Here is a 23689-nt window from a genome sequence, read left to right as displayed (position 1 = left end):
GGTTTTTGTTTTTACTTGTCTCCAAGATATTAGATTCAGTTTTTAGTCCATTTAGCCATTAAAAGATTGAGATGTTTCTTATTGAAAAAAAAATGACTGTCACACAGATCAACTAAAGGGATGTAGAATTATATCAAATTTCAAAGGCTTTCTCCATATTGCGAGAAAGAAATGGAAGTTTTTGCATATAAGATGAGTGTACAGTCCTATTCACACTTCTCTGCAGTTAATAACTAATTACATTCACTGTCACACGAATTACAAAATTGCTTACATTCTGATTTTACAACTCTGGTGTGCAATATGACCTTTGATAATTTAGAAAGGTCCATTTGATAATTGAGACCGCAATTAATGTTTCAAAATTTTTTAAAATCTAAATGATCTTTATTCACCAACCATGGATGCTCAATTTCCAGTGATTTCCAATAAGTACTTCCAGAGTTATGGACCTTGATCACTTTGGAAAATCTTGTGAATGCTTTAGGGACTAAAATCATAGGTCATGAGACAAGAATCCATAATTACTGACAGTTATGACCTTTTGACCTCTTAAAATCCTCTGGACTTATTTTTACACACCACGGTTATGTTCATGTAATAAAGCAGTCTAAAATTAATTTCCTAGTTATTATCATTGATCATTTTTAAAATCTAGTGGTTAAAAGTTATATTTTGATTGACTTCAAATTGTTATATACATGTAAACTATTCAAATGGATTTGAAACCTGCGAGCAAAAATATTCAAATTTGAACAATAAAAAGGATAATCAAAAACATACTGGATGTGTCAAACCTTCACCCTGAGCTGAAAATGCTCATTATCCCAAAGTATCAACCAATCAAATTTCAGAAAATGCTTATCTTCAAACTCCATTAAGGCATTTGCCTAATAAACACCTACACCAAGTTTGAACATTCTACTTCAGTTAGGAGAGTTATCTGTTCCAAAGTTTCGACCAATCAAAGTGCTTATCTCAATCACTAGAGAAATTGATTTAAGGGTGAACATTCACAGAAGTTCAACTTTCATTGGAGCAAATTGTTGGCTGTGAGGGGCACCCTGGCAAACTTTACATTAATAGTCAATAGGGGAAATTGGAAATTTATGGCGTCTACCTCCACTTTAAATTGTGTCGCCCTAGTCCTAAACAAGTGCATCTATTTATGGCAATCCTTTTTCCCCCAATCCGATGATTGTGTCATGTTGGGCTCTTAATGGTTATAAAGATTAAGATAATCGGAATGTTAAAAATTTGTTTTACAGTACTTATAGGCAAGGAAATGAGTAGATTTGGACTAGCAATTATTTGCCAATTGACTTCAATGTTAAATGGCTGTAACATCACAGGATGTAGCTTTTTGCATTTGGCACGCTCCTCCTAATTTTGTAGGGGGTTGACTGGGGTCAGAATGTCACATACAATGTAATGATTGCTCTACATAGAGACACATTACAGTACACCCCCGCTATAATATAATCAGTATTACACAAAACTGCTATTTTATATCCATTTTCTCCAATTCTAGACCAAAAAATGCAGGAAAAGGGGAGAAAAAAATTAAGGGAAAAGTTGTCTCTAACTTGCACTACATTCCTAACAATATGAAGTTACCTCCCTTTAGTCTTCAAAAACATCTTCATTTGTGTCCCTTATATTCAAAGATTATAACCAATTTCAATAGAACTAATCATTTACACTTTTATTGTATTTATACATAGAAGACATTGATGAAATAAACTACTGTATACAATTCAATGGTACATTTAAATGAGAAAAGGACAATACAAACATACAAAACCTGTTTTCAGGGTTAATAATATTACTTTACATTTTAAAGATACCTTCCCCGCATACAAAATGGATGATTTGATAATATATTTGGACTAAAAACATATTCAAACTAATTAATCCATCAAAATTTTGCTTCAAATCCTTCAACTTCGGGGAATTAGATAGACGAATGGTTAGCGCATACACACTGTATCATTCATTGAGTCAACTGTCGTGGTTTTGATTCCCTGGTTGTACGTGACAAGGAGTAGGATCGTCTGTCCAACCTCGTGGGTTTTCTCCCACTGCTAAAGACCCCTACGCGCAACCAAATTATTGAAATAAAATTTAACCATATGTTGGTCCCGAAATTACCTAGTTTGTGTCGAGTGGAGGTTAAACCCCATTTCTCTCTCTCCTTCTATTGTATTCATGAGGGAATACCCCTGCTATAAAAATCTATTAAAAGAAGTCCAGTTTGTGTCCTGTGACTTGGCTGACGCGGCACCTAGGAACGAGTGCAAAGACGGAGGAGAATTCATTGCATATACCAGACGATGTCTATGAAACATTACAGAAAGCTTGATCAAGAAATCTAATTTAGTAACTTGCAAGTTAGGCAACTCAACAATTGTTTTCAGAAACTTATAAAAGTAAATTACTACTTGTTGTCTATTGTTGTGTATTATTTGTACTAAACCAAAAGATACCGCTCCTGACATACAGTTAATAATAAAGCAAACTAATAACAAAATGAACTCAATTTTCTAAAGCTGCAGTAATAACCAAAAATCCAAATATTACTGTTTTTCTGAATCGTTAACAATAGAATTTTTACAGCTTTAATAGTTGATAGATGTGTAGAAAATTTCACATGCGATGCCTATTTATAGTCTAACAGTACATACTCTGGATTATGCACCTGCTGCATGTCTACCCTGTAATCACTTGAGCGTGAACATTCAACTTTTAATAGAGCAAATTTTGACCGCATAGGGCACCCTACCAATATCTAGATCAAACCTGTGACCTCCTGTTTATGTATATTTAGACATTAACACATGTTGGTTAAGATGCTGGCTCGCTAGCCTGGAGGTCGGGTGTTCGATCGAACTTGAAGCATTGCCCGAGAATTGCATCTTGATTTTCTGACGTGGTTTCCCCTTGTCAGTGGTGTAGAACAGATGGCCTGACAAGGACAGCTGTCTAGTCCTTCGGATGATACGAAAAACCGTGGTCCCGTGTATATATTGGAATGCATGTAAAAGATCCTCTGGCAGTTGGAATTCGATATAAGAGTAGGCGTTAGTGCCGCTGCCCGGGCAAAATTTCCCTCATAGCACACTGTATGGCTTATGCCCATCTTCATTCGCCCAGTATAGGAGCAGAACAGTAGGAGGTTAAACCCCATTTCATTTCATTTAAAGTAAGTACTTGAATGTCAATAATTTTTATCACATGTGAATTCTACCAATCTGCACTACTATTGGCCAAATAATCTCTTCTGCCAATATTTTGGGCTTGTTTGTTCTGCATGGCCTCTAATTTTGGGCAATCTGCAATACGATGACCTAAACCACCACAATAAGAACAGCCAACTTCACCTGAAGATAGATTCAAATATCATAATGTTAGTAAATTGAAACAAAAAACTGTTTGAAACATTTCATATAGTTACAAGTTACTTTACTGATAAAGCCACACTGTACCTAGTGTAAAATTTAATATGTTTCTAAGGTTCTAGAGCTGTTGATCATCATTTGAGAGATTTTAAAAATCTCTTGTAAACAACAACACTGTGAATGTTGAATCTCTAAAAGGATCATCAGTTGAAAATCTTTTGCAAACAACAACACTGTGAATGTTGAATCTCTAAAAGGAATATTAGTCCAAAATTGGTTAAATTCCATTCAGTATTTAAAATGATTTTATAAACTGATAAATTTGCAACATTGGACATCTTCTGCAGATGCTACAAACAATACCTAATTTGATAAAATTGTTTGATAGTTATTTTTTTAAAATCCAATTGAATCCAAATTTAGCTTTCTTAATTAAATGTTACATAATCAAAATTACATATTGTCTGAAAATCTTGATCTAGACCAGTGACTTTATCTATGTGAATATGTTATACAATTATAAATGTCATTAATTTTCACAACAATATCATCCCTTCATATATATACTATTCAAAAAAAGTAGGGGATATTTGATTTTTAAGTGTTATTAAAGTCACCTAATGAAACTGACGAAGAAACAAATGACAAAATGAAATGAAGTTCACATTCATCGATTTATTCCAAATGATCGTTAGACTAAGTAAGGCACAGACTGACCATTATAAGGGTAAAATGATACCCGGGGTCAAACAGCAAAGTTACCACAGCATCACAACCAAGTCAGTAACGGGTAAATCCTCCTCTGTTTGCCAAACAAGCATTGATCCGACCATACTCCTAATGAGACGTCTAAGGTCATTTTGGTCCAGATTGTCCCATTCCTGTTGCAACGCAGCAGCAAGTTCTTGGACATTGGCAGGACGTTGTTGACGTTGACGTAACCTCTGTCCAAGCATGTCCCAGACATGCTCGATGGGGGAGAGGTCGGGACTCAGTGCTGGCCAAGGTAATGTGGTGATGTTCTGTTGTTGGAGGTAACCTGTAACGATCCTGGCCCTGTGACATCTTGCGTTGTCATCCTGGAAGATGAAACGGCGGCCATGACGTCGTGCGAACGGCACAACATGGACTGCCAAGATGTTGTCCCGGTAGTACTGGCCTGTAACACGCCCTGCAACAACATGTAAAGCCGTTCTTCCAGCAACAGTGATGCCTCCCCACACCATAACAGAACCACCCCCAAATCGATCATGTCTGATGACGCTAACGTCTTGGAAACGCTCGTTTCGACGACGCCACACCCTCCTACGTCTGTCCAAAAAATCAACAGTGAACCTTGACTCATCTGAAAACATCACATTGCTCCAGCGTCGATTATCCCAGTGTTGACGATCCCTACACCAACGACGTCTTGCCTGAATGTGATGATCTCTCAAACAAGGGATCACGCGAGGACGTCGGGCGCGAAGGTGACCCCTATGCAGTCGATTCCGAATCGTCTGGCCACTCACTCTCACACCAGTGTCTGTTTGAAGACGAGCGCTGATCTGATTTGCTGTGATGACACGATTTCTCAAGGCCAAGGTACGGATAAATCGATCCTGGGCTTGAGTTGTCACCCTTGGTCGACCTGAGCGTGGTCTGTCCTGTACAGATTGTGTATCACGGTATCTGGACCATAGCCTGCTTATGACAGACTGAGAAACATTCATCGTCCGCGCCACAACCGCCTGTGTTGTGCCGATCTGTAGCATGCCAAGGGCACGTAACCTTTCATTTTGGGTAAGCCGACGCATATCAAAATTTGTTTTCTGGTCACTAAAACAATTAAACTGATGTTTCCACCCTGGAATTCAATGCCACAATGACTGTAACATTCAAAGTCAGAGTCGTGCAAATCTTGGGTTGGACCCCCATGATGATCCCAAGCATCACCTGCATTCCATGCGGTAGCTATTGGTGCGTTTGGGCGTCACATGTAACTGGAAATGTTTCTTCTGTTAGGTTCTATAGTGACTTTTTTCGTAGTCATTTGCATATTTTAGTATTATGCCCCCAAAATCAAATATCCCCTACTTTTTTTGAATAGTATACAAGAGTTAATATGTCTGCCCTGATGCACCTTACATTATAGATAAGAAGTTTTATCATTATTTTTCTATAACTTGTATTTCAAAAGGAAAATTAAAGATAAAGATTAAATGCCTTACCTCCCAAATCCAGGTATTTTTCACTTTCTGATATATATGATGCCAAAAATGGTGGCACCTTCTGTTTAGCTTCCTTTAAAAGATGTTTCAAATCTAATAAGACAGACTCATCTGTAAAAAAATAAAATTGATATAAATTTTAAGCAAATCAGGCAAATAGAGGCTATTTCTTTTCAATAGCCCCCTTTCCATGCTGGTCCTTTTTCAGCACGTTTCCTTGGAAACAACTATCTACTATCACCCTAATTGTGACAATTATTAAAAGAGAAATAAACTAGTCTACTAACCAACATTTTTATTGATATAAGTGGTAGCTAACCCTGTTTTACCACATCGTCCAGTACGACCTATACGATGAACTGTAATATACAAAATACAAAATGAGTTCAGTCAAAAGAATTAGAAAAAATGATCCTGTTTCCTGATTCAATTTAATTAAAGTTCATCTGAGATGTTGTGGATATATATATATATAATCAGATAATAAAAAGATAGGTTGCCAGGCAATGAAACATACGTCCGGTGAGTCAACAAGGGTTTCGCATATTATTTCTTTTGTCGGGAATGAAAACACTTACAAATACAACACACTAAAATATGATTACAAGTAACAACCCATTTGGTTTCTAGTTTGCCCTATTCTAACATTTAGCATACAAAACATTTAATATCAATTTCCATAATCATCGGAAATCGTTGAAAATTGATAGACTTCTTCGTCTCATGACCTTAAACACTGTATATAGTCAATTGGATATCAACTTGAGCCTCTAAAGTGTCCTGGAAGTAATTATCGGAAATCGTTGAAAATCAATAGGGCGTACAAAAACTATAGAAATGTGTTTGAAAGTTATTCAAATGTACGTTGATTAGTCATTAAGGCTGTGTGTTGCACTATTTCTACACATAATACAGCATCTTAATACATTGAAATATATGAATAAATAATATTCAAAAATGAACAAAGGACCTGTGAATTAACAACTGGGCTTTATTTTATTTAATGCTGTAAATGAAGTTAATAAATTATTGTTTTGATAGTTCTAATGGATCTATTAATCAACAACAATCAATCAATTGCTCTAAAAAATTACATACATTTTGACAATAAAAGCATGAAAGGTTTTGAGAAAAAATATCATTCATTAAAATAAAATGTTGCAATACATTATCTTTCAAAAATCAATATAAAATGTTTAAATGAAATGTATTGATTACCAGTACTGGTATATTGTTACAGGCCTACAATTAATGGTGGAAAATAATTAAAGACTCTCACAGATAAAAAAAAAACCATATACCAACTAGTAACTACCCTCAACATTGGACAAAAAAGTATATTTACAGTGTGGACAGACCAACAGAAAGATGAACAGGGCATTAAATAATGAAGTATAATAAAATATACATGAAGTATTTACCATAATTTTCTATGTCTTCTGGCATATCATAGTTTATAACATGTTGTATATTAGGAAAATCAAGACCTTTAGATGCTACATCAGTAGCTACTAAAACATCCTTTTCTCCTTTTCTAAACTGATCTACTGATCGACTTCTTTCTTCTTGATCTATTTAAATAACAAAAAATATTTCATTAGAATGCCTCCCAATACAAAAGACCCATATACCAAATCAAATTTAAATTGAACCATCTGTTAGTCCTGAAATGACCTAATTTGTGTTGAGTGTAAGTTAAACCCCATTTTTCTCTCTCTTTCATTAGAGAAGGCCACTTTCTTGTAATTTAATCAGAAATGAGTTCAACTACAACAATATTTAGGAGGTAATATCATAAAGTGGAAATAATTCCAAATCTACACATCAACGAAACATAGATTACAAGACAACCATACATACATAGGACAGATAAATAAATTTTTTCTCAAATTTAAGTTTGTCAGATATTGAGCATAAAATATCTATATGAGAGAGAGAGAAATAGGGTTTAACCTCCACTCGACACAAACTAGGTCATTTCGGGACTAACATAATGGTTTAATTTTATTTCAATAATTCGCTTGCGCGTAGAGGTCTTTAGCAGTTGAAGGAAACCAGAGGACCCGGGGAAAACCCAAGAGGCTGGACAGGCAACCCTACTCCTTGTTACGTACAACCGAGGATTCGAAACCACGCCAGTTGGCTCAATGACAGGCCTTATGATACAGCACGCTATCCACCCCCCTATCTACATGATGTTTGTATTTGTAATTATAGATTGACTTGAATGACATACCTTTTCCACCATGTATAGCCACAGCTTCTACACCTTTTAATAATAAATATTCATGAATAGCATCTACATCTTGTTTCTTCTCAGCAAATATCAATACCTAGAAATAAACACATTTAACAAAATATACAAATACTAACTGGATGTTCAAGTGAGGACAGTTTCAAGTTTGTTAGTAAATTTCTTAATAAAAGTAATGGATGATGTAAGCTAGCAACAAAGGGGTGAGTAAGCAGATCTTGGGCCCCGGGTGAAGTCGAGTATCGGGCTAGTTATCTAGAAAATTAAAATTTAGTTTCGAAAGATTAAAGGGAAATCAGTATATACCAAATTTAATTTCACTTTTGGCTCCTGTGTCAACAAACAACTGCTTATATCTCAACATTTATTTTCATTTGGAAGTAAGATTAAGACAGAAAGCAGATTTCCTCTCCAATATACAAAATCCAATGAAATTGACAATTTTATTTTTCACCCACCCTAAAGAAGGAGGTTATTTTAATCCTATATTCACATTCTAAATTCATTAATATTGTTATTTATCATGAAACACTCAATCTATTCATATGTAAATATAAAGTGTGATAGTCATGCTAATCTGCCAAATAAAAGGCCCACAAACAATCAGATTAACATCCAGATCTATATTACATTTAGTTTTTATACTTTTGATGACCTCCACTGGTTGTAGTGGGATGTTGTGTCAAGCAGTTTTTGATCCTATGAATCAGTCTTTTGGTTAACCAATCAGCGTCAGTGTTTTCAGTAGGTTTTCGGGGGGTTGGATGGCCGAATGGTTAGCACCGCGCGCGCTCTATCATACGGTCTGTCATTGAGTCAACTGGCGGGGTTTCGATTCCCCGATTGTACATGACAAGGAGTAGGGTCACCTGTCCAACCTCGTGGATTTTCTCCGGGTCCTCCGGTTTCCTCCCACAGCTAAAGACCCCTACGCGCAAGCGAATTATTGAAATAAAATTGAACCATGTGTTGGTCCCGAAATGACCTGGTTTGTGTCGAGTGGACGTTAAACCCCATTTCTCTCTCTCTCACTCTTTCAGCAGGTTTTCGGAAATACAACTTTTGCTTTGATTTCTTTTCTATCGCTGAGAATGCCAACCCACAGTTCCACTCACCATAGCTAACAACTAACAACGATATTTTGAACTTTTAGAAAAGAAACGAAATAGGATCTGTGTTTTAAACAGATTGGCTCCACAATAAAGATATACCACCACCTGTAACAAGACGTCTAAAATTCGGGTAGTTTCAAAAATAATTATTTTTACATTATAGACAAATAAAAGGAACAAACACTGATAACATATGATAACTTACAGGTGGAGCTGTTTTTTGTAGACATTCTAATAAATAAACAACTTTAGCTTCTTGTTTAACGTTTTCTACTTCCTGTATTACATCTAGATTAGCTGCTCCCGCCCTACCTACATTTACTGTTACAGGTTTTACTAGAGCACTACGAGCAAAATTCTGGATCTTTTTTGGCATAGTGGCGGAAAATAGTAATGTTTGTCTCTGACCCTGCAAATAGAAATGAAAAGTTAATTCATTCAATGACAGCTTTAAGATATTTCCACAAAAGTATTTATAGGGTAGTTATTTCCAATAAAAGTGTGACAAATTGTTCAAGCTGAAAATGGACTCTTCCCTTCAATCCAGTCACATGAAAAACAAGGATGCTTAACTTAGACTTTACATCTTAGGGTAGTTCTGTTTTCTTCGGATTAAAATGTTTTGAGATGGATTTAAAGCAAATTATTAATAGATTAATATTTTGAATATGTTTTTAGTCAAAATATATCATCAAATATATCGTGGAAAGGCATCTTTAAATAATGAAATAAAAGGAATGATAATTAACTGTTATGCTTCTGATCAATATTCTTTACCTACAACAGTATATTAGATCATATAGCTTACACAGCATTTTACCTAACTGGTTGGATCATAGTCAGTATTGTACAAAACAACAAAAGTGTTCTCCTATCATGAAAAGATGGGCTTCTGATATCCAATATTTAAGATAAAATGGAAAGTTTAAAATTGGCACACAAATTGTGTGCCAGAATGCTTTCGAGCCCCATTTGTAATGATATATCTTAATGAATGAGGCTAAACATATCCCACAAGTCGATGCGAATGAGAGAGATGGGGTTTAACTCCACTCGACAAAAACTAGGTCATTTCAGGACTAACATATGGTTCAATTTTATTTCAATAATTCGCTTGCACGTAGGGGTCTTTAGCAGTGGGAGAAAACCCAAAGAATAGAGATTTAGCTCCTTTAAGACAGAAATATGTTATGAGGTTTCGTTATGTACCTTAAAATAGGAAAAGATAGTTCTCACATCTTCTTCAAATCCCATATCAATCATTCTGTCAGCTTCATCAATACTCAGATATCTACATACATCCAGATTTATCATCTTTTTATCTAACATATCCATTAATCTACCTGGTGTAGCTACCATAATATGTACACCTCTAAAATATATCAAACATTATAATATAATAAGTACTCTCCTAAAATATAGCAATAATTATCAATTGTATAACCCTAAGTATATATCAAGCTGTACACTATATATTCCTTCAAAATATACAAAACATTATAATAGGTACAATCCTAAAAGATACATTCATCTAACATTATAAATAAATAAATCATTATAACTTTTACCACCCTAAGGCAACACAAATAAAATAAGTTGTTTCTGGGGCACAGCCCGCACGCAAAATTGGTTGCGCGTGCGGCCTATTTATTAGTCTTGATGAAAAATAAAAAATATGTAACGCCCGCCCGAACATCGATAAGCAAGTCATAAAAAGAATATGCCGCATGTATCTACATGCCCCATACGTGAATATCCATTCAAACCCATTCAAACGTATTAAACTGATTTAGATGCAAACGTTCATTTACGGGTCTTTTTTATTGATATCGAAAGAACCTCCATTTTTGTATCACGTGATTTTAATTACTTCCCCTTGTGAACTAGAATTTGATTCGTGTTAAACACCGAAAGTCATTGACAACAATGCAATGTATTTCAATCATTCGATCTTAATCGGCTCATTATTGCCGGCTTCAGTCGGTCCATGTTTGAAAAAATCCTACTTATAAAACAATGAATCGTAGAACAGGTTAATTATTATAACTTGTGGCTACGAGTACGAATACGATACGATGATAGTCACCATAGCTTAGTCAGAATCTGGGTCATTAGCACATTTAACGGTAGTTTTGATAATCCGGAAAATAATAATTGGATTACACATTTGATGGTTTTACTGACCAGTTGTTAGTTAAATTTAAATAGTCATTTGATATAAACCCCAGATAGAACACTGAATATCCTGAGAAACAGTCATTTCCCGAATCCCGATGACACGTGACATGCATTGGTTGGAATTAGGTCAATCATTATAAACCAGCGATACTAGATTTAGATCTAAGTGTCGTTTACCGTGATGATTATTTTTGATACACATGCTGACAGAGGCTTACTCTTTAAAACATTGTCGTTATTATGGACGTCTATTAATAGTCGTACGGAATTTTATTTTAAACCAATTTTAATTATGGTTGTCACCATTACATTAGTAAGCTACATTACGTGAATTAAATATGGAAAATTATTTCCTTTCAGTCAGTGTTCAGTGTTTGAGTAGACTTGATTTTTGGGTTTATGTTCTAAGTATGTATAATATATAACTGAAAGCAAAACTGTAGACGAGTAATGACTTCCTCATTAAAAAAAAAAAAAAATACAAGGCCGCCCTCCCGCCCCAACAATTTTCAACAATAGCCAAATTTTATTTTGAACCATCCTCTAGCCAGAAATGAGGTAAAAAAAAAAATAACCCGCCCTCCCCCCCTATAGTTTCAGCTGTCAGTTGCCCGAGAAACAAGACATTTATTTTGTGTAGCCTGAGGTATATTATCAAACAGTGTATTACGTACAACCCTAATTTATTCACCATCCTAAACTATATCATATAGTATTCAAGAAAATGCTAACAAAAAGATTACATTTGAAAATAGGATTACCTTTTGATAACATCTAACTGTTCTTTAATAGCTAAACCGCCAATACAGAGAGCTGTACGTAAAGTAGGGTAGCCATCATTCTCTAAATTTTTTATATGATAGTTGATAATCTCATATGTTTGTTTTGCAAGTTCTCTCTTTAAAAAAAAGAAAAGAAAACATGTTACAATAATTTATAAGAAACTTGTAATGAATCAAGGGTTGATTCAAATGAGTACACTATTTGAAGTGCACTAATTACAACAGTATTGTCCCAATATCATTCACATTTTACATGTGGCATAATATGGATGTTTGACAACTTCCCTTCAATTTATATTAGGTCTAACGCTCAAAAAGTGTTAACATAGTGATAGTTTTAAAAAAGAATATCAAATTGAGTTTTGCCAGACTGAAAAGTCACATCACATTCCCCACACTGATCCGCAGTGAATATTTGCTAGGCCGCTACAATCACTGATAAGGATGACATCGATGCGACTTAATGAGCCAGAAATATTAACTTTTTTCCTGCGACAAATTAAATTCTAAAACATTTTTTTTATGTATTGGAAAAATAAATAAAGGCGTTTGATGTATTTGTAGGTAAATATTATTTCCTATTTAGTGTAAATGGGTATTAAAATGACTAAAATGCAGCATTCTCTCCGAAGCAGTAACGTCTTATGTAAACAATGCACGCGCCATTCAGCCAATGATTGACGCTGCGTGCTGTGAGGGCACGTGTTAAGGCAGTCATCTTTGACAGAGATATTATACTAGACTCGTAATTCTCTGTGAAACAGTTTGCACATTCCCCTCAGTTTAATCATCTTACTTTAAATAATGTACTCGTTTTTCTGGGTGCCCGATATACATCTGGCAAATCTAAACCATCACCCATGTTTAAATCAGTTACGTAGAAAATATATATATTTTTTAAGTACTGGTAATTCTAATGAATAAAGTCACCCACCACGTCATCTGGTGTGTTTACAAAGATGGAGTTAACACTATCTTCCAGTACTGACTGAATCCAAGAGCTTGGAATTTAAAACAAATATGGGCATGCTTATATTTCGAAAAATATAATAAGATTAGCCGCTTGTTTTTATACATAAATCAGGATAAAAATCATTAAGAACTTACAGATGGACATATAATCAAACCATAGGGACCTTCACCTTTCATAAATGGTAGTTTTTTCTCTTGTTCAAGAGCAAACATTATAATAGGTAGGGTAAAGACTAAAGTTTTACCCGATCCTGTAAAAGCTATACCAATCATATCTCTACCAGATAAACTGAAAATACATAATAATTCAATTATAACATACATTAAACTACATGATAATAATATACATTTTACTTTCAAAATTTCACTATCGATAGTTATCTATGCCGTTAGAATTAGCCAACTGTTGCTAACATCACTCTTAGGGGACGGACAGGGGCAACAACAATATACATCCACATGAAAATGTGGGCTTATAAAAAGGATGGATCTGTCCCAGCAATTCTCCATATTACCAGAGATATAAACAATACTAGTGAAACCATTTACCATTAAAAGTTATCCTAGAGGTTTTCAAATTGTGTTATTGAACTCAGCTATAAATCTATAAACAAACTTACACAGCTGGTATGCCTTGTACTTGAATAGGAGTAGGTCTACTAATACCTTTCTTCTTCAGTCCCACCAATACTGGTTTTGGGAATTTCATCTCTCTAAATGATTTGATAGGAGGTGGTATATTATCTCCTTCCACCAAAATATGCCATTTCTTACGTAATTTGTCATGTTTAGCTTCTGGCATATTCATAATATACCTTGGTGGCCGCCACCTACAAAACATAAGATAGGTTGCCAGGCAACAAAACATGCGCCCACAGCAGCTAAATCGTCTGAGTGGTCGACAAGGGTTGTCACATATTTATTCTTTTGTAGGTAATTAGGGGAATTTAATAGACAATTTCATACAGATGAAATTATAATTTTTGTCGTCTGAGGGTTCACAAGGTTCTAAAAACTAAAACAAGGGTCGTAACTCTGGAAGTAATCTACAGAAATTGTTGAAATTCGACAGGCTTTTTTGTTTTACTAATTCAAATAATGCATATAAATTTCATACAGATCGGATGATAACTTTTGTCGCTCGAACGTTCACAAGGTTCAACAAAGTAAAACAAGGGCCATAACTCTAGAAGTAATTGATGGAAATTGCTGACATTCAATAGGCTTCTTTATTTCACTAATTTAAATGTATGAATTTCATACAGATTAGGTGATAACTTTTGTTGTTCAAGCGTTCACAAGATTCAACAAAGTGAAACAAGGGCCATAACTCTAGATGTAATTAACGGATAATTGCTGAAACTCAAAAGGCTTGTTCATTTTACTAATTTAAATGACACATATAAATTTCATACAGATCGGATAATAACTTTTGTCGTTAGAGCATTCACAAGATACAACAAAGTGAAACATTGGCCATAACTCACAGCGTAATTAACGGAAATTGCTGAAATTCAATTGAATTCGTCATTGAACTAATTTAAATGATGCATATCAATTTCAAACAGATCGGATGATAACTGTTGGCATTAGAGCGTTCACAAGATTCAACAAAGTGAAACAAGGGCCATAACTCTACATGTAATAAATGGAAATTGCTGAAATTCAATAGCCTTCTTTGTTTTACTAATTTAAATGATGCATATAAATTTCATACAGATCGGATAATAACTTTTGTCGTTAGAACATTCACAAGATACAACAAAGTGAAACAAGGGCCATAACTCACAGCGTAATTAACGGAAATTGCTGAAATTCAATAGAATTCTTCGTTTCACTAATTTAAATGATGCATATCAATTTCAAACAGATCGGATGATAACTGTTGTCATTAGCGTGTTCACAAGATTCAACAAAGTGAAACAAGGGCCATAACTCTAGATTTAATTAACGAAAATTGCAGAAATTCAATAGGCTTCTTTCTTTTACTAATTTAAATGATGCATATAAATTTCATATAGATCGGTTGATAACTTTTGTTGTTAGAGCGTTCAAAAGGTGCAAAAAAGTGAAACAAGGGCCATAACTCCAGAAGAAATTAACGGAAGTTCGTGAAATTAAATAGGCTTCTTCATCTCACTAATGCAAACAACATATATCAATTTCAAAACAATCAGATGATAAATGTATTCTGTAGAGTGTTTACAAGAAATTGTGGACGACGGACGGACCGACAGAAGGACGGACGGGGGCGCCGGCAATATACGACCACATTTCCATGTGGGCATATAAAAATTATTTATAGTCATGGTACAAGTTATTACCTTATCTTTCATTCTAAAGCAATTACTATCTAATTCATTTTTTACACATTTTACATAGGACACACAATCTAAACAAATTAGGATGTAATATTTCCAACCGGACAGTTACTGGGATTCAAAATAAATCCAATTAGGATAGTTATTTACATGTCTACCCTATTTATTTTCAAAATTGACTGACTATCAACCATTCATTTTGCCATCAAAAAGACTTGGTAAAATTCAGAAACTTTAGGCCAAGGGTATATTATATTGTTGAGAATAATGCTGGCCTTGTCCTGATACCTGTCTTATTACAAATGGCAGTAAGTTTTTATAATTATGTAGTACAATAACATACCCAGTTTTAATTGGATCTTCATACTGTATACCTTTAGCTAATTCAGCCACACCCATTAAAGCTACAAAACAATTTATGTACTATAGAAATATTATGTATTTATACTGAATAAAAGAATTATATTTACAAATAATTTCATGATTGATAACAGTTCCTTAATCACTTTATAATGACTACACTGCACATCCCTTATGTTCTGGCAAAATTGACTGAAATGTGTTACATTGTTTTTTTTTAACTCTCAGTTACTAGAAAGATTCTTTTGAAATAAAACCAGTGGTCCTAATTGGCTGATAACAGTCAGATTTTCTCTTTGATGTTTGAATAAGCCTATTGATAAAAGAAAGTAATTGACAACTATCTTATCATAAATCAGCTCAATTACAAAAGAAACTATTATTACTTGTTGATTAATAAATTAATCAACTTGTCAGATTATCCTTAACAGTCCTATTTTAGTGAGAATTTGCCACAACAGTTTGCAAAGAAGCTTATTTAAGCTATTACCTGAAGTTGACAATGACAACGACGTCTAGTGACCCAAATTTGTCTGGTTCATTTCAAAATGGATCAAGAACTCTGATTGAAACCTCTGTCAATGACCCACTGCAGGTTTCACTTGATATTTATAAACTATAGAATACACCACTGTTATCGCAATGATAAAGATTTAATGTAAAATATTTATATATCAGTCTCCTTTCTGTTTAAATCTATCACTGACTAAGCAGATAAAATAATCCAAAATAATCAATATTCAATTGAAACTGTGTTTGTTAGTCTCACAAGGTGAAACCACTTGTGAACCAAATACAGTGTACTATATTATACCTTTTTTCTCAGCCACACTTTCTAAAATCTTTTCTTCTTCCTTTAATAGTTTTTCTCTGGCTGTTTCTTTCCTAGCTGTAAAAAGAAAGTGATTTTTACTTACGTTACTATAGTGTAGCAATATATAACACAGCAGGGGGAACATAAAAACAGCCAAAAATTAAATAAATCAGTTTATTAAACATGCATTATGTAAGAGCTAAATAGGCCTATTGTAGGTCTTTCTTTGAGCCTTAAATGTTATATAAATTATTAATTAGACATTAATTAACTTATCAAGATCATAATCAACTCTTGATCCCATCGTTAGCCTGCGATATTTAGTGGAACTAAATATACTTAATGTAATGATGATTTAATGTAAAAATGAATAAAATTAGAAATCTATGAGTGGCGAGTAGCTGTCCCAGATTTTTCTCATGAAGCGACTAGTTTCGTTCAGTTCAAACTCATCAGGCTTAAGTGAGATTGTGTGGATGTTCCCTTTATGTAGTCATCGGGGACCGGAGCACAAAATGGGTCTCGGATGGACCGGTGCAGTGCTGTATCATCGGAGCAACTGCTTCCGTTATTAGTGAACAAAGAGAAGACGGCTAAAGAATTGCCGTTATAAAATGATTATTTGCATAGACTCTAAGGTTCCCAACTCATTTGACTGTGTCATTTAAACTAATATAAACAAGAGGGAATTATTTGGATAACCAGACTGGGTTATTAAAATGATTGTGTAATATGCACTAAGTTTTTCTAGTATTAGATAGTATAATTTAGAACTTGTCCAAACATGTATTCTTAGTCTATAATCAGGCTTAGTATTCAACTGCTGTTTGGCAATTGTGCTATCAGGTTTTATGATAATGACTCCCTTAATAGATATACCTAATTATCTTTACTACCTTGCCATATATATCGCGTATATTGGTGCAGAAAAATGGGCTGGTTTCTAACCTCAGGAACCGATCAACTCTATTGCTACAGGTTTCCTGTTACTAATTGTGGGATAAGGAATATGATATGACGATCTGTCATGTATTTCCTCCGCTGGTTTGCGAAAAATATCTGAAGTAATAACACTAGAGTTTTCAATGATATTATATAACAGATTATGATCCCTCTATTGTTGAATTTAATAAACCCTACCAAAAGAAATGGCATCTATTATCCTATTCAGAAATAGTCCATGCCGTACACTCTCGCCGAAAAGAAAAAAACAGCGACTGCCAGGCAGGATACGCCCACATTTTCGAGAGATGGATAGAAAACAAGCTAAAAAGGAAGTGATTTTTCCTACAATCAAGGGCCATAATTCAGAAAATTACAATTCGATATGCGCAAATATCGAAAGGAACCGAGATCTTTGGGTTATAAACTTACATTTCAAGTTTCAACAAAATCGGATAAAAATTGTGACCTCTATAGGGTTCACAACCTTGATATACCATATTTTTACGCTATTTGAGAACGAACGGCGGCCATTTTGTCTGTCAATTTTGGGCCGATTTTCACGCAATTCGAACTCAGCCATCCTTAGGATGTAACAGTGATAAAATAATACGTTTTTTAAATTGGATTAAAATTATGACCTCTATAGGGTCCACAAGCAAAAAACCTGATTTTTCGTACAATCAGGGGCCATAATTCAGGAAGTTACGGCCCGACATGCACGGATATCAAAAGGAACCGAGATCTTTGGGTTATAAACTTACATTTCAAGTTTCAACAAAATCGGATAAAAATTGTGACCTCTATAGTGTCCACAACCTTGATATACCATATTTTTACGCTACTTGAGAACAAACGGCGGCCATTTGGTCTGTCAATTTTGGGCCGATTTTCACGAAATTCAAACTCAGCCGTCCTTAGGTTGTAACGGTGATATAATAAAACGTTTTTTTAAATCGGATAAAAATTATGACCTCTATAGGGTCCACAAGCTAAAAACGCAATTTTTGGTACACTCAGGGACCATAATTCAGGAAGTTACGGTCCGATATGCGCAAATATCGAAAGGAACTGAGATCTTTGGATTATCAACTTAGATTTCAAGTTTCAACAAAATCGGATAAAAATTGTGACCTCTATAGTGTCCACAAGCTAAAAACGTGATTTTTCGTACAAACAGGGTCCATAATCCATGAAGTTTCGATCCAATACATGCCAATATCAAAAGGAACCGAGATCTTTTGGAGATAAACCTATATTTCAAGTTTCGTCAAAATCGGATAAGAATTGTGACCTGTAGAGTGTCCACAAACAAATTGTGGACGGACATCTGGACGTATAAAAAGCTAATCACATCATTTAGAAGGCTGATATGCGAGTAGAAGTGTTACAATACAAATAATTGGGCTTTTCACAAGTGAACCTGACTGAGACATAAATGATATGTAACACTGTTGGATAACATTGGAATCATTTTAAATCAAAATGGATTTACACTCAATACTTTGTTTATTATCGTACCAACAGTAATAATGACGATTGAGGCTAGCCTAAAATTGAATCGCTAATATCTCAGTTCAGACTTCAGAGTGACGCAATTTGATTGAAATTTTTAGCATATTCTGTTTTCATTATCTATTTTTTTTAACTATTATAGCGAGAACTGTCAGCCCTTTATCTAATCTAACCTAACTGGAACAACTATATTAAATTCTGGATTCAAATACCTTTAACCTGGACTGCATTAAACATGCATTATGCAAGAGCAAAATCTGCTTATTACAAGTCTTTCTTTAGGCCTGAAATGTTATCTAAATTATCAATTAAACATTAATTAACTTATCCAGACCATAATAAACTCTCGATGTCAAGGCTAGCCTTCGATGTTGGCTGGATTAGATTCCTATATGCCGCTAACGGCTATTGATAATTAAATCAATAAATGTGGATAATCGAGACTATGCTGTTTATATTAATGATTTTAGTAATGATGACCGAGACTATGCAAAAATTTCACCCGCTTCTTTCTCGGCTCATAGTGGATCAATTTGACTGAAATTTTCAGCAAATTACCTTTACACTACCTAGTTTTTAACTATTATAGCGAGAACTGCCATCTTGGGGTTTTTTTTGCCCCAGAAATCAATCCTGCTACGAACCACTATCTGTATGAAACAATGTACACTTGTCCCATATAACTGTGTTAATTTTGTAATGTGCATTTAAATGCCAAAATCTTAAAAAATCAAAAGTTATCAGTACCTTCCGCCTTTTTTTTCAATTCACTATGTTGATCTAAAAGACTTATATGGGCATTAGGTCCAACAGAAACTTGTGGATCTTCTTCATTTTCTTCTTCATCGTTTGTACTTTCCTTTTTCTCTTCCTCAGTTTTAATCAGTGCTGTTCTACCAAGTTTCTTTTCTATCTTCTGTATCTGTTAAATTACAAAACAAAAACACACAGTTAAAAAATTGTTTATTTACGGTGTACTTTTCTTATATATTTTGGGGGGTTGGATGGCCGAATGTTAGCACATGTGCACTGTATCATAAGGCTGTGATTGGGTCAGCTGGCGTGGTTTCGATTCCCCAGTTGTACGTGACAATTAGTAGGGTCGCCTGTCCAAATTGAACCATGTGTTAGTCCCGAAATGACCTAGTTTGTGTCGAGTGAACGTTAAACCCCATTTCTCTTTCTCCCTCTCTCTTATATATTTACAAAAGAACAATAACCAGATTCTTACCAGTTGTATTCCATGTAACTTTTTGAGACTAGAACCGAAGCAGTTCAGCTCATGAACAGATGTTATTTTACACTCGGTCTGTATATGTTCAGGGACAATTCTAATGACCAAGCGAGTAAGATGTTGGCTTGCTAACCTGGCTGTCCCATGTTTCGATCCCTGTGTTGGCCGAGAAAGTTCATCAGGATTTTGCGGCATGATTCTCATTTGTCAGTGGTGCAGAACAGGGGGCCTGGCAATGGACAGCATATAGTCGTTTGGATGGAACAAAAAGACGTGTACACATTCGCGTGCACGAACAGAACAGTTGACAGTTGGAATTCGATATAAGAGCAGACAATAGTGCTGCTGTCTGGGCAAAAATTTCCCTCACTGCACCCCCATAATAGCGTACGCCTGTCTTCATTAGCCTAGTCGGAGCAGAACAGTGGGACGTTAAACCCCATTTCATTTCATTTAAACGTCCCTGTAAATTTTACCGGGAACCATTTTTACGGCTAAATGTTTGCATGTCATCCCCTGTGAACGCCTGTACGATTTAAAAGGACATTTCACCGAGAAAACAAGACCTGGTAAAAACAGGCATCTTTCTGTCAAATAGCTTAGGTTGTGCCATTGCAGAAAACATCACGTTAACTTAGGAACATTGACAAGATGAAGACAAAAGGAAATTTAGTTAGAAAAGGGAGAAAAATTATGATCTTCAGTTATTTATTGCTAACTTTAAAAATTACAACAGACTAATTTCTTGAAAGATAATAATTTAAAACATGTCACAAGAAGTTGAGCTAAATGGCTGGTTAATGCTCTGAAATATGAAATTTCTACTGAAACTCCAGTTTATTTCTTTTTTCACTTCTAATTTTTGAAGACGTCACCTTTTTGTATCACCCAGTTATTAAACCCTATTGGTAAAGTCATTGTAACACAGTGATCATATCCATTTTAATGTATATCCATATAAGTTTTGACTTCCAGTCTATGTTTTTAATAATGGTACCAACTAGAGTTTTTACAAAACTAAAGCACTTGATTGAAAATCATCGATTTACTTACATTTTTAAAACACTGACAGAAATATTAGTGTAATAAAGTATGGCACTGGTTGGGAATGGAATGGACTCTTCTCTTCAGTGAGCCAAGCTCTAAATTTAAATGTAAGTGCCTCAAACACAAGTGTCTGAAGTGAGAAAAGATGAGACACAAAAAATGAAATGAAATGGGGTTTAACGTCCTACTGTTCTGCTCCTATTGGGCTCATGAAGACCAGCATACACCATGCTGTTTGCTATGAGCGAGGGAAATTTTGACTGGACAGCAGCAATACAGCCTACTCTTATTTCGAATTCCATTAACTGTCAATGGTTCTTTTACGTGCACGCCAATGGGTACACAGTACCTCGTTTTTTTGTTCCATCCAAATGACTATACATTGTCCCTTGCCAGGTCATCTGTCCTACATCACTGACAAAGAGGAACCACGCCAGAAAATCCCATATGAACTTTCTCGGCCAACACAGGGATTGAACATGGGACTTCCAGGTGAGCGAGCCAAAGTCCAACTTACTGAGTCACTGTGGCTCCCAAAACCTGCAGGTTATAAAGTAGTGGTGAACCACATGCAAACACATGAAAGCTATTACCTGTTGTTTTTTCCTTTGTTTTATTGGAACATATGGGACATAGTTTTCGTCATCAGAGGAATCACTTTCATTCTGTCTCTGAAAGGAGAAATAATACAATCTGGAAAACATATACAAAATTACAAAATGGGTATTAATTTCTTGCTCAAACATCAACAAAAGTTGATTATTGACTATGTAACATGTTGTTCAGAAGTCATCTTCAATAGAAGGCTTAATCTCGCCTTAACTACGTACATCTTATCAAGCCCTTCACGTAATACCCCGCATATTTTGGCACTATTTTTGACTGGGTATAAGCCCAGCTTGTGATCCTATCAGATTCCTTCGTTAAAAATATCGTTACGATTATCAAGTCTCGCGCTTATAGCTAAAATGTCTACATGTGACAATCGAGTTGCAAAGTTCAAGGTTCGATTAATGTCAAGGTTGCTGGAAATCATACCTGATCAACAAAGAGTTTCTATGGAGGCCGCCATATTTGTTTACAATGTGTTATGTTCGACGACCCCTGATTGGACAATGCTAATTGATCACGTGTAAACACAACGAGCGCAAAATTTCGGGAATTGCCCAGTACTGAAGCAACGGTTAGATGTTGTAAAACTCGCGATCGTTGCTTCAGGAACATGTTCAGAAGTAGGATGTACAAAGGGTGTCTTGCCAACTGGATTTGGCAAATCTATAACATTTGTTATGATCCTATATTCTCTGATAGTAATTCCCGAGAGTAGTGACACAGTCTTATATTGGAAACAATGAGCAGGGCTAACGTGTCGTGAAATTTGGCGCGATTTCACCTGGCTGGTGTCATGGTGGTTTACATAAGAAATATATCGCGTGAAATTTGGCGCGATTTCACCTGGCTGGTGTCATGGTGGTTTACATAAGAAATCTATCACTTTACCACAAAGAAAAACTGTTTGATCACTATTTTAGTGGTCCAGTCTTCACTAGTCCAGCTCTGAACGTAGGTCTCTTTACAGTCGACACTACGTCCAGGGAAGCTAGCATTGAATCAATGTCGAACGTAAACCACCGCCCCAGTCAATTTTACTGGGCAACTTTTTACCGCTAAACGGTCGCGTGGCAGTCCCTGTGAATACCTGAACAATGTAAAGGAACATATTACAACACCAATAAATGACTGAAGATTCTAATTTTTTTCAAAGATTCTAATTTTTATCAAAATTTCGTTTCGTCGTGTTTTTGGCCGACATTCCTAAATATGGACGTTGACCTTTATTTAGAGTGTCATGGCAGCGAAAAGGCAACTTGATAGGTGGAGACGTATTTTTTAACAGCCTGTTGTGTCACTCATACTGGATCTAGCGAGGTAAGCGAGGTCTTATTTTCTCACTAAGATGTTCCTTTACATTGTTCAGGTATTCACTGGGACTGCCACGCGACCGTTTAGCGGTAAAAAGTTGCCCAGTAAAATTGACTGGGGCGGTCGTTTACGTTCGACATTGATTCAATGCTAGCTTCCCTGGACGTAGTGTCGACTGTAAAGAGACCTACGTTCAGAGCTGGACTAAGTCTTCACTATTTGTGATAGAATTACTTATTTCAATATAAACTGTAATGCTATATGTGTTGACAATTGTGCGTTTGAACCTATTTGTACGTGTGCAAGGAGTCTTAGACTGGATCAATTGTAGCGTTAAACAAAGATTAGCTCTACGAGTACGACATTTGTAGCTAGACTATACGGATGGTACCTAAAACTTTAGGCTAAAGGAAAAGTAGAACAATGTTTACCTTGTTTTGAAGTCTGTTTCTTCCATAAGAATGCGACATCCTTACAAATTCTGTAGTTTTTAGTACAAAAAGAGGTAAATATCTGTAATATGGCTTACATTATTCAATAAATAATAATATTACATCTGCATAATATTTAATTTTGTCTCTCTGATCACTTCGTTTGAAAAACGTACGTACACGTATCTTGAGTTTC

The 23689-nt window shown here is 35.2% G+C and overlaps 1 protein-coding gene across 2 annotated transcripts; it reads right to left on the bottom strand.

Moving 5' to 3' along the window:
- Nucleotides 1–1690: 1690 nt before the first annotated feature.
- On the bottom strand, nucleotides 1691–23689 carry LOC126816383 (probable ATP-dependent RNA helicase DDX41). Of its 2 annotated transcripts, XM_050542847.2 has the most exons (15): nucleotides 23494–23689; nucleotides 21733–21810; nucleotides 19606–19780; nucleotides 16402–16476; nucleotides 15571–15631; nucleotides 13527–13736; nucleotides 13042–13195; nucleotides 11914–12050; nucleotides 10184–10346; nucleotides 9180–9383; nucleotides 7845–7941; nucleotides 7030–7179; nucleotides 5896–5967; nucleotides 5609–5719; nucleotides 1691–3380 (listed from the first exon to the last, which is right to left on the bottom strand). In XM_050542847.2, exons 1-15 carry the CDS (start codon nucleotides 23530–23532, stop codon nucleotides 3244–3246), a joined length of 1863 nt encoding a protein of 620 aa, XP_050398804.1. In that variant the 5' UTR covers nucleotides 23533–23689; the 3' UTR covers nucleotides 1691–3243. The 2 variants fall into 2 exon arrangements, with proteins under 2 accessions (XP_050398804.1, XP_050398805.1); XM_050542848.2 differs by lacking the exons at nucleotides 19606–19780; nucleotides 21733–21810; nucleotides 23494–23689 and having other exon boundaries at nucleotides 15571–15633; nucleotides 16403–16476.

This window comes from Patella vulgata, chromosome 3 (genome assembly GCF_932274485.2).
Source record: "Patella vulgata chromosome 3, xgPatVulg1.2, whole genome shotgun sequence".
In the NCBI taxonomy this organism is placed as follows: Eukaryota; Metazoa; Mollusca; class Gastropoda; family Patellidae; genus Patella; species Patella vulgata.
Note: the sequence above shows the minus strand (reverse complement) of the source record. Positions and strands in the feature narration are given on the sequence as shown.

What these genes read in the sequence shown, in the direction of transcription:
- LOC126816383 (XM_050542847.2), bottom strand. Translation starts at nt 23,532, where the DNA reads ATGTCGCATTCTTATGGAAGAAACAGACTTCAAAACAAG. An exon ending in GTACAAGGCATACCAGCTGT is followed by an intron (nt 13,196 to 13,526) that starts GTAAGTTTGTTT and finishes ATGTATTTTCAG; the next exon opens with TTTATCTGGTAGAGATATGA. An exon ending in AAAATACCTGGATTTGGGAG is followed by an intron (nt 3,381 to 5,608) that starts GTAAGGCATTTA and finishes ATCTATCTTCAG; the next exon opens with GTGAAGTTGGCTGTTCTTAT.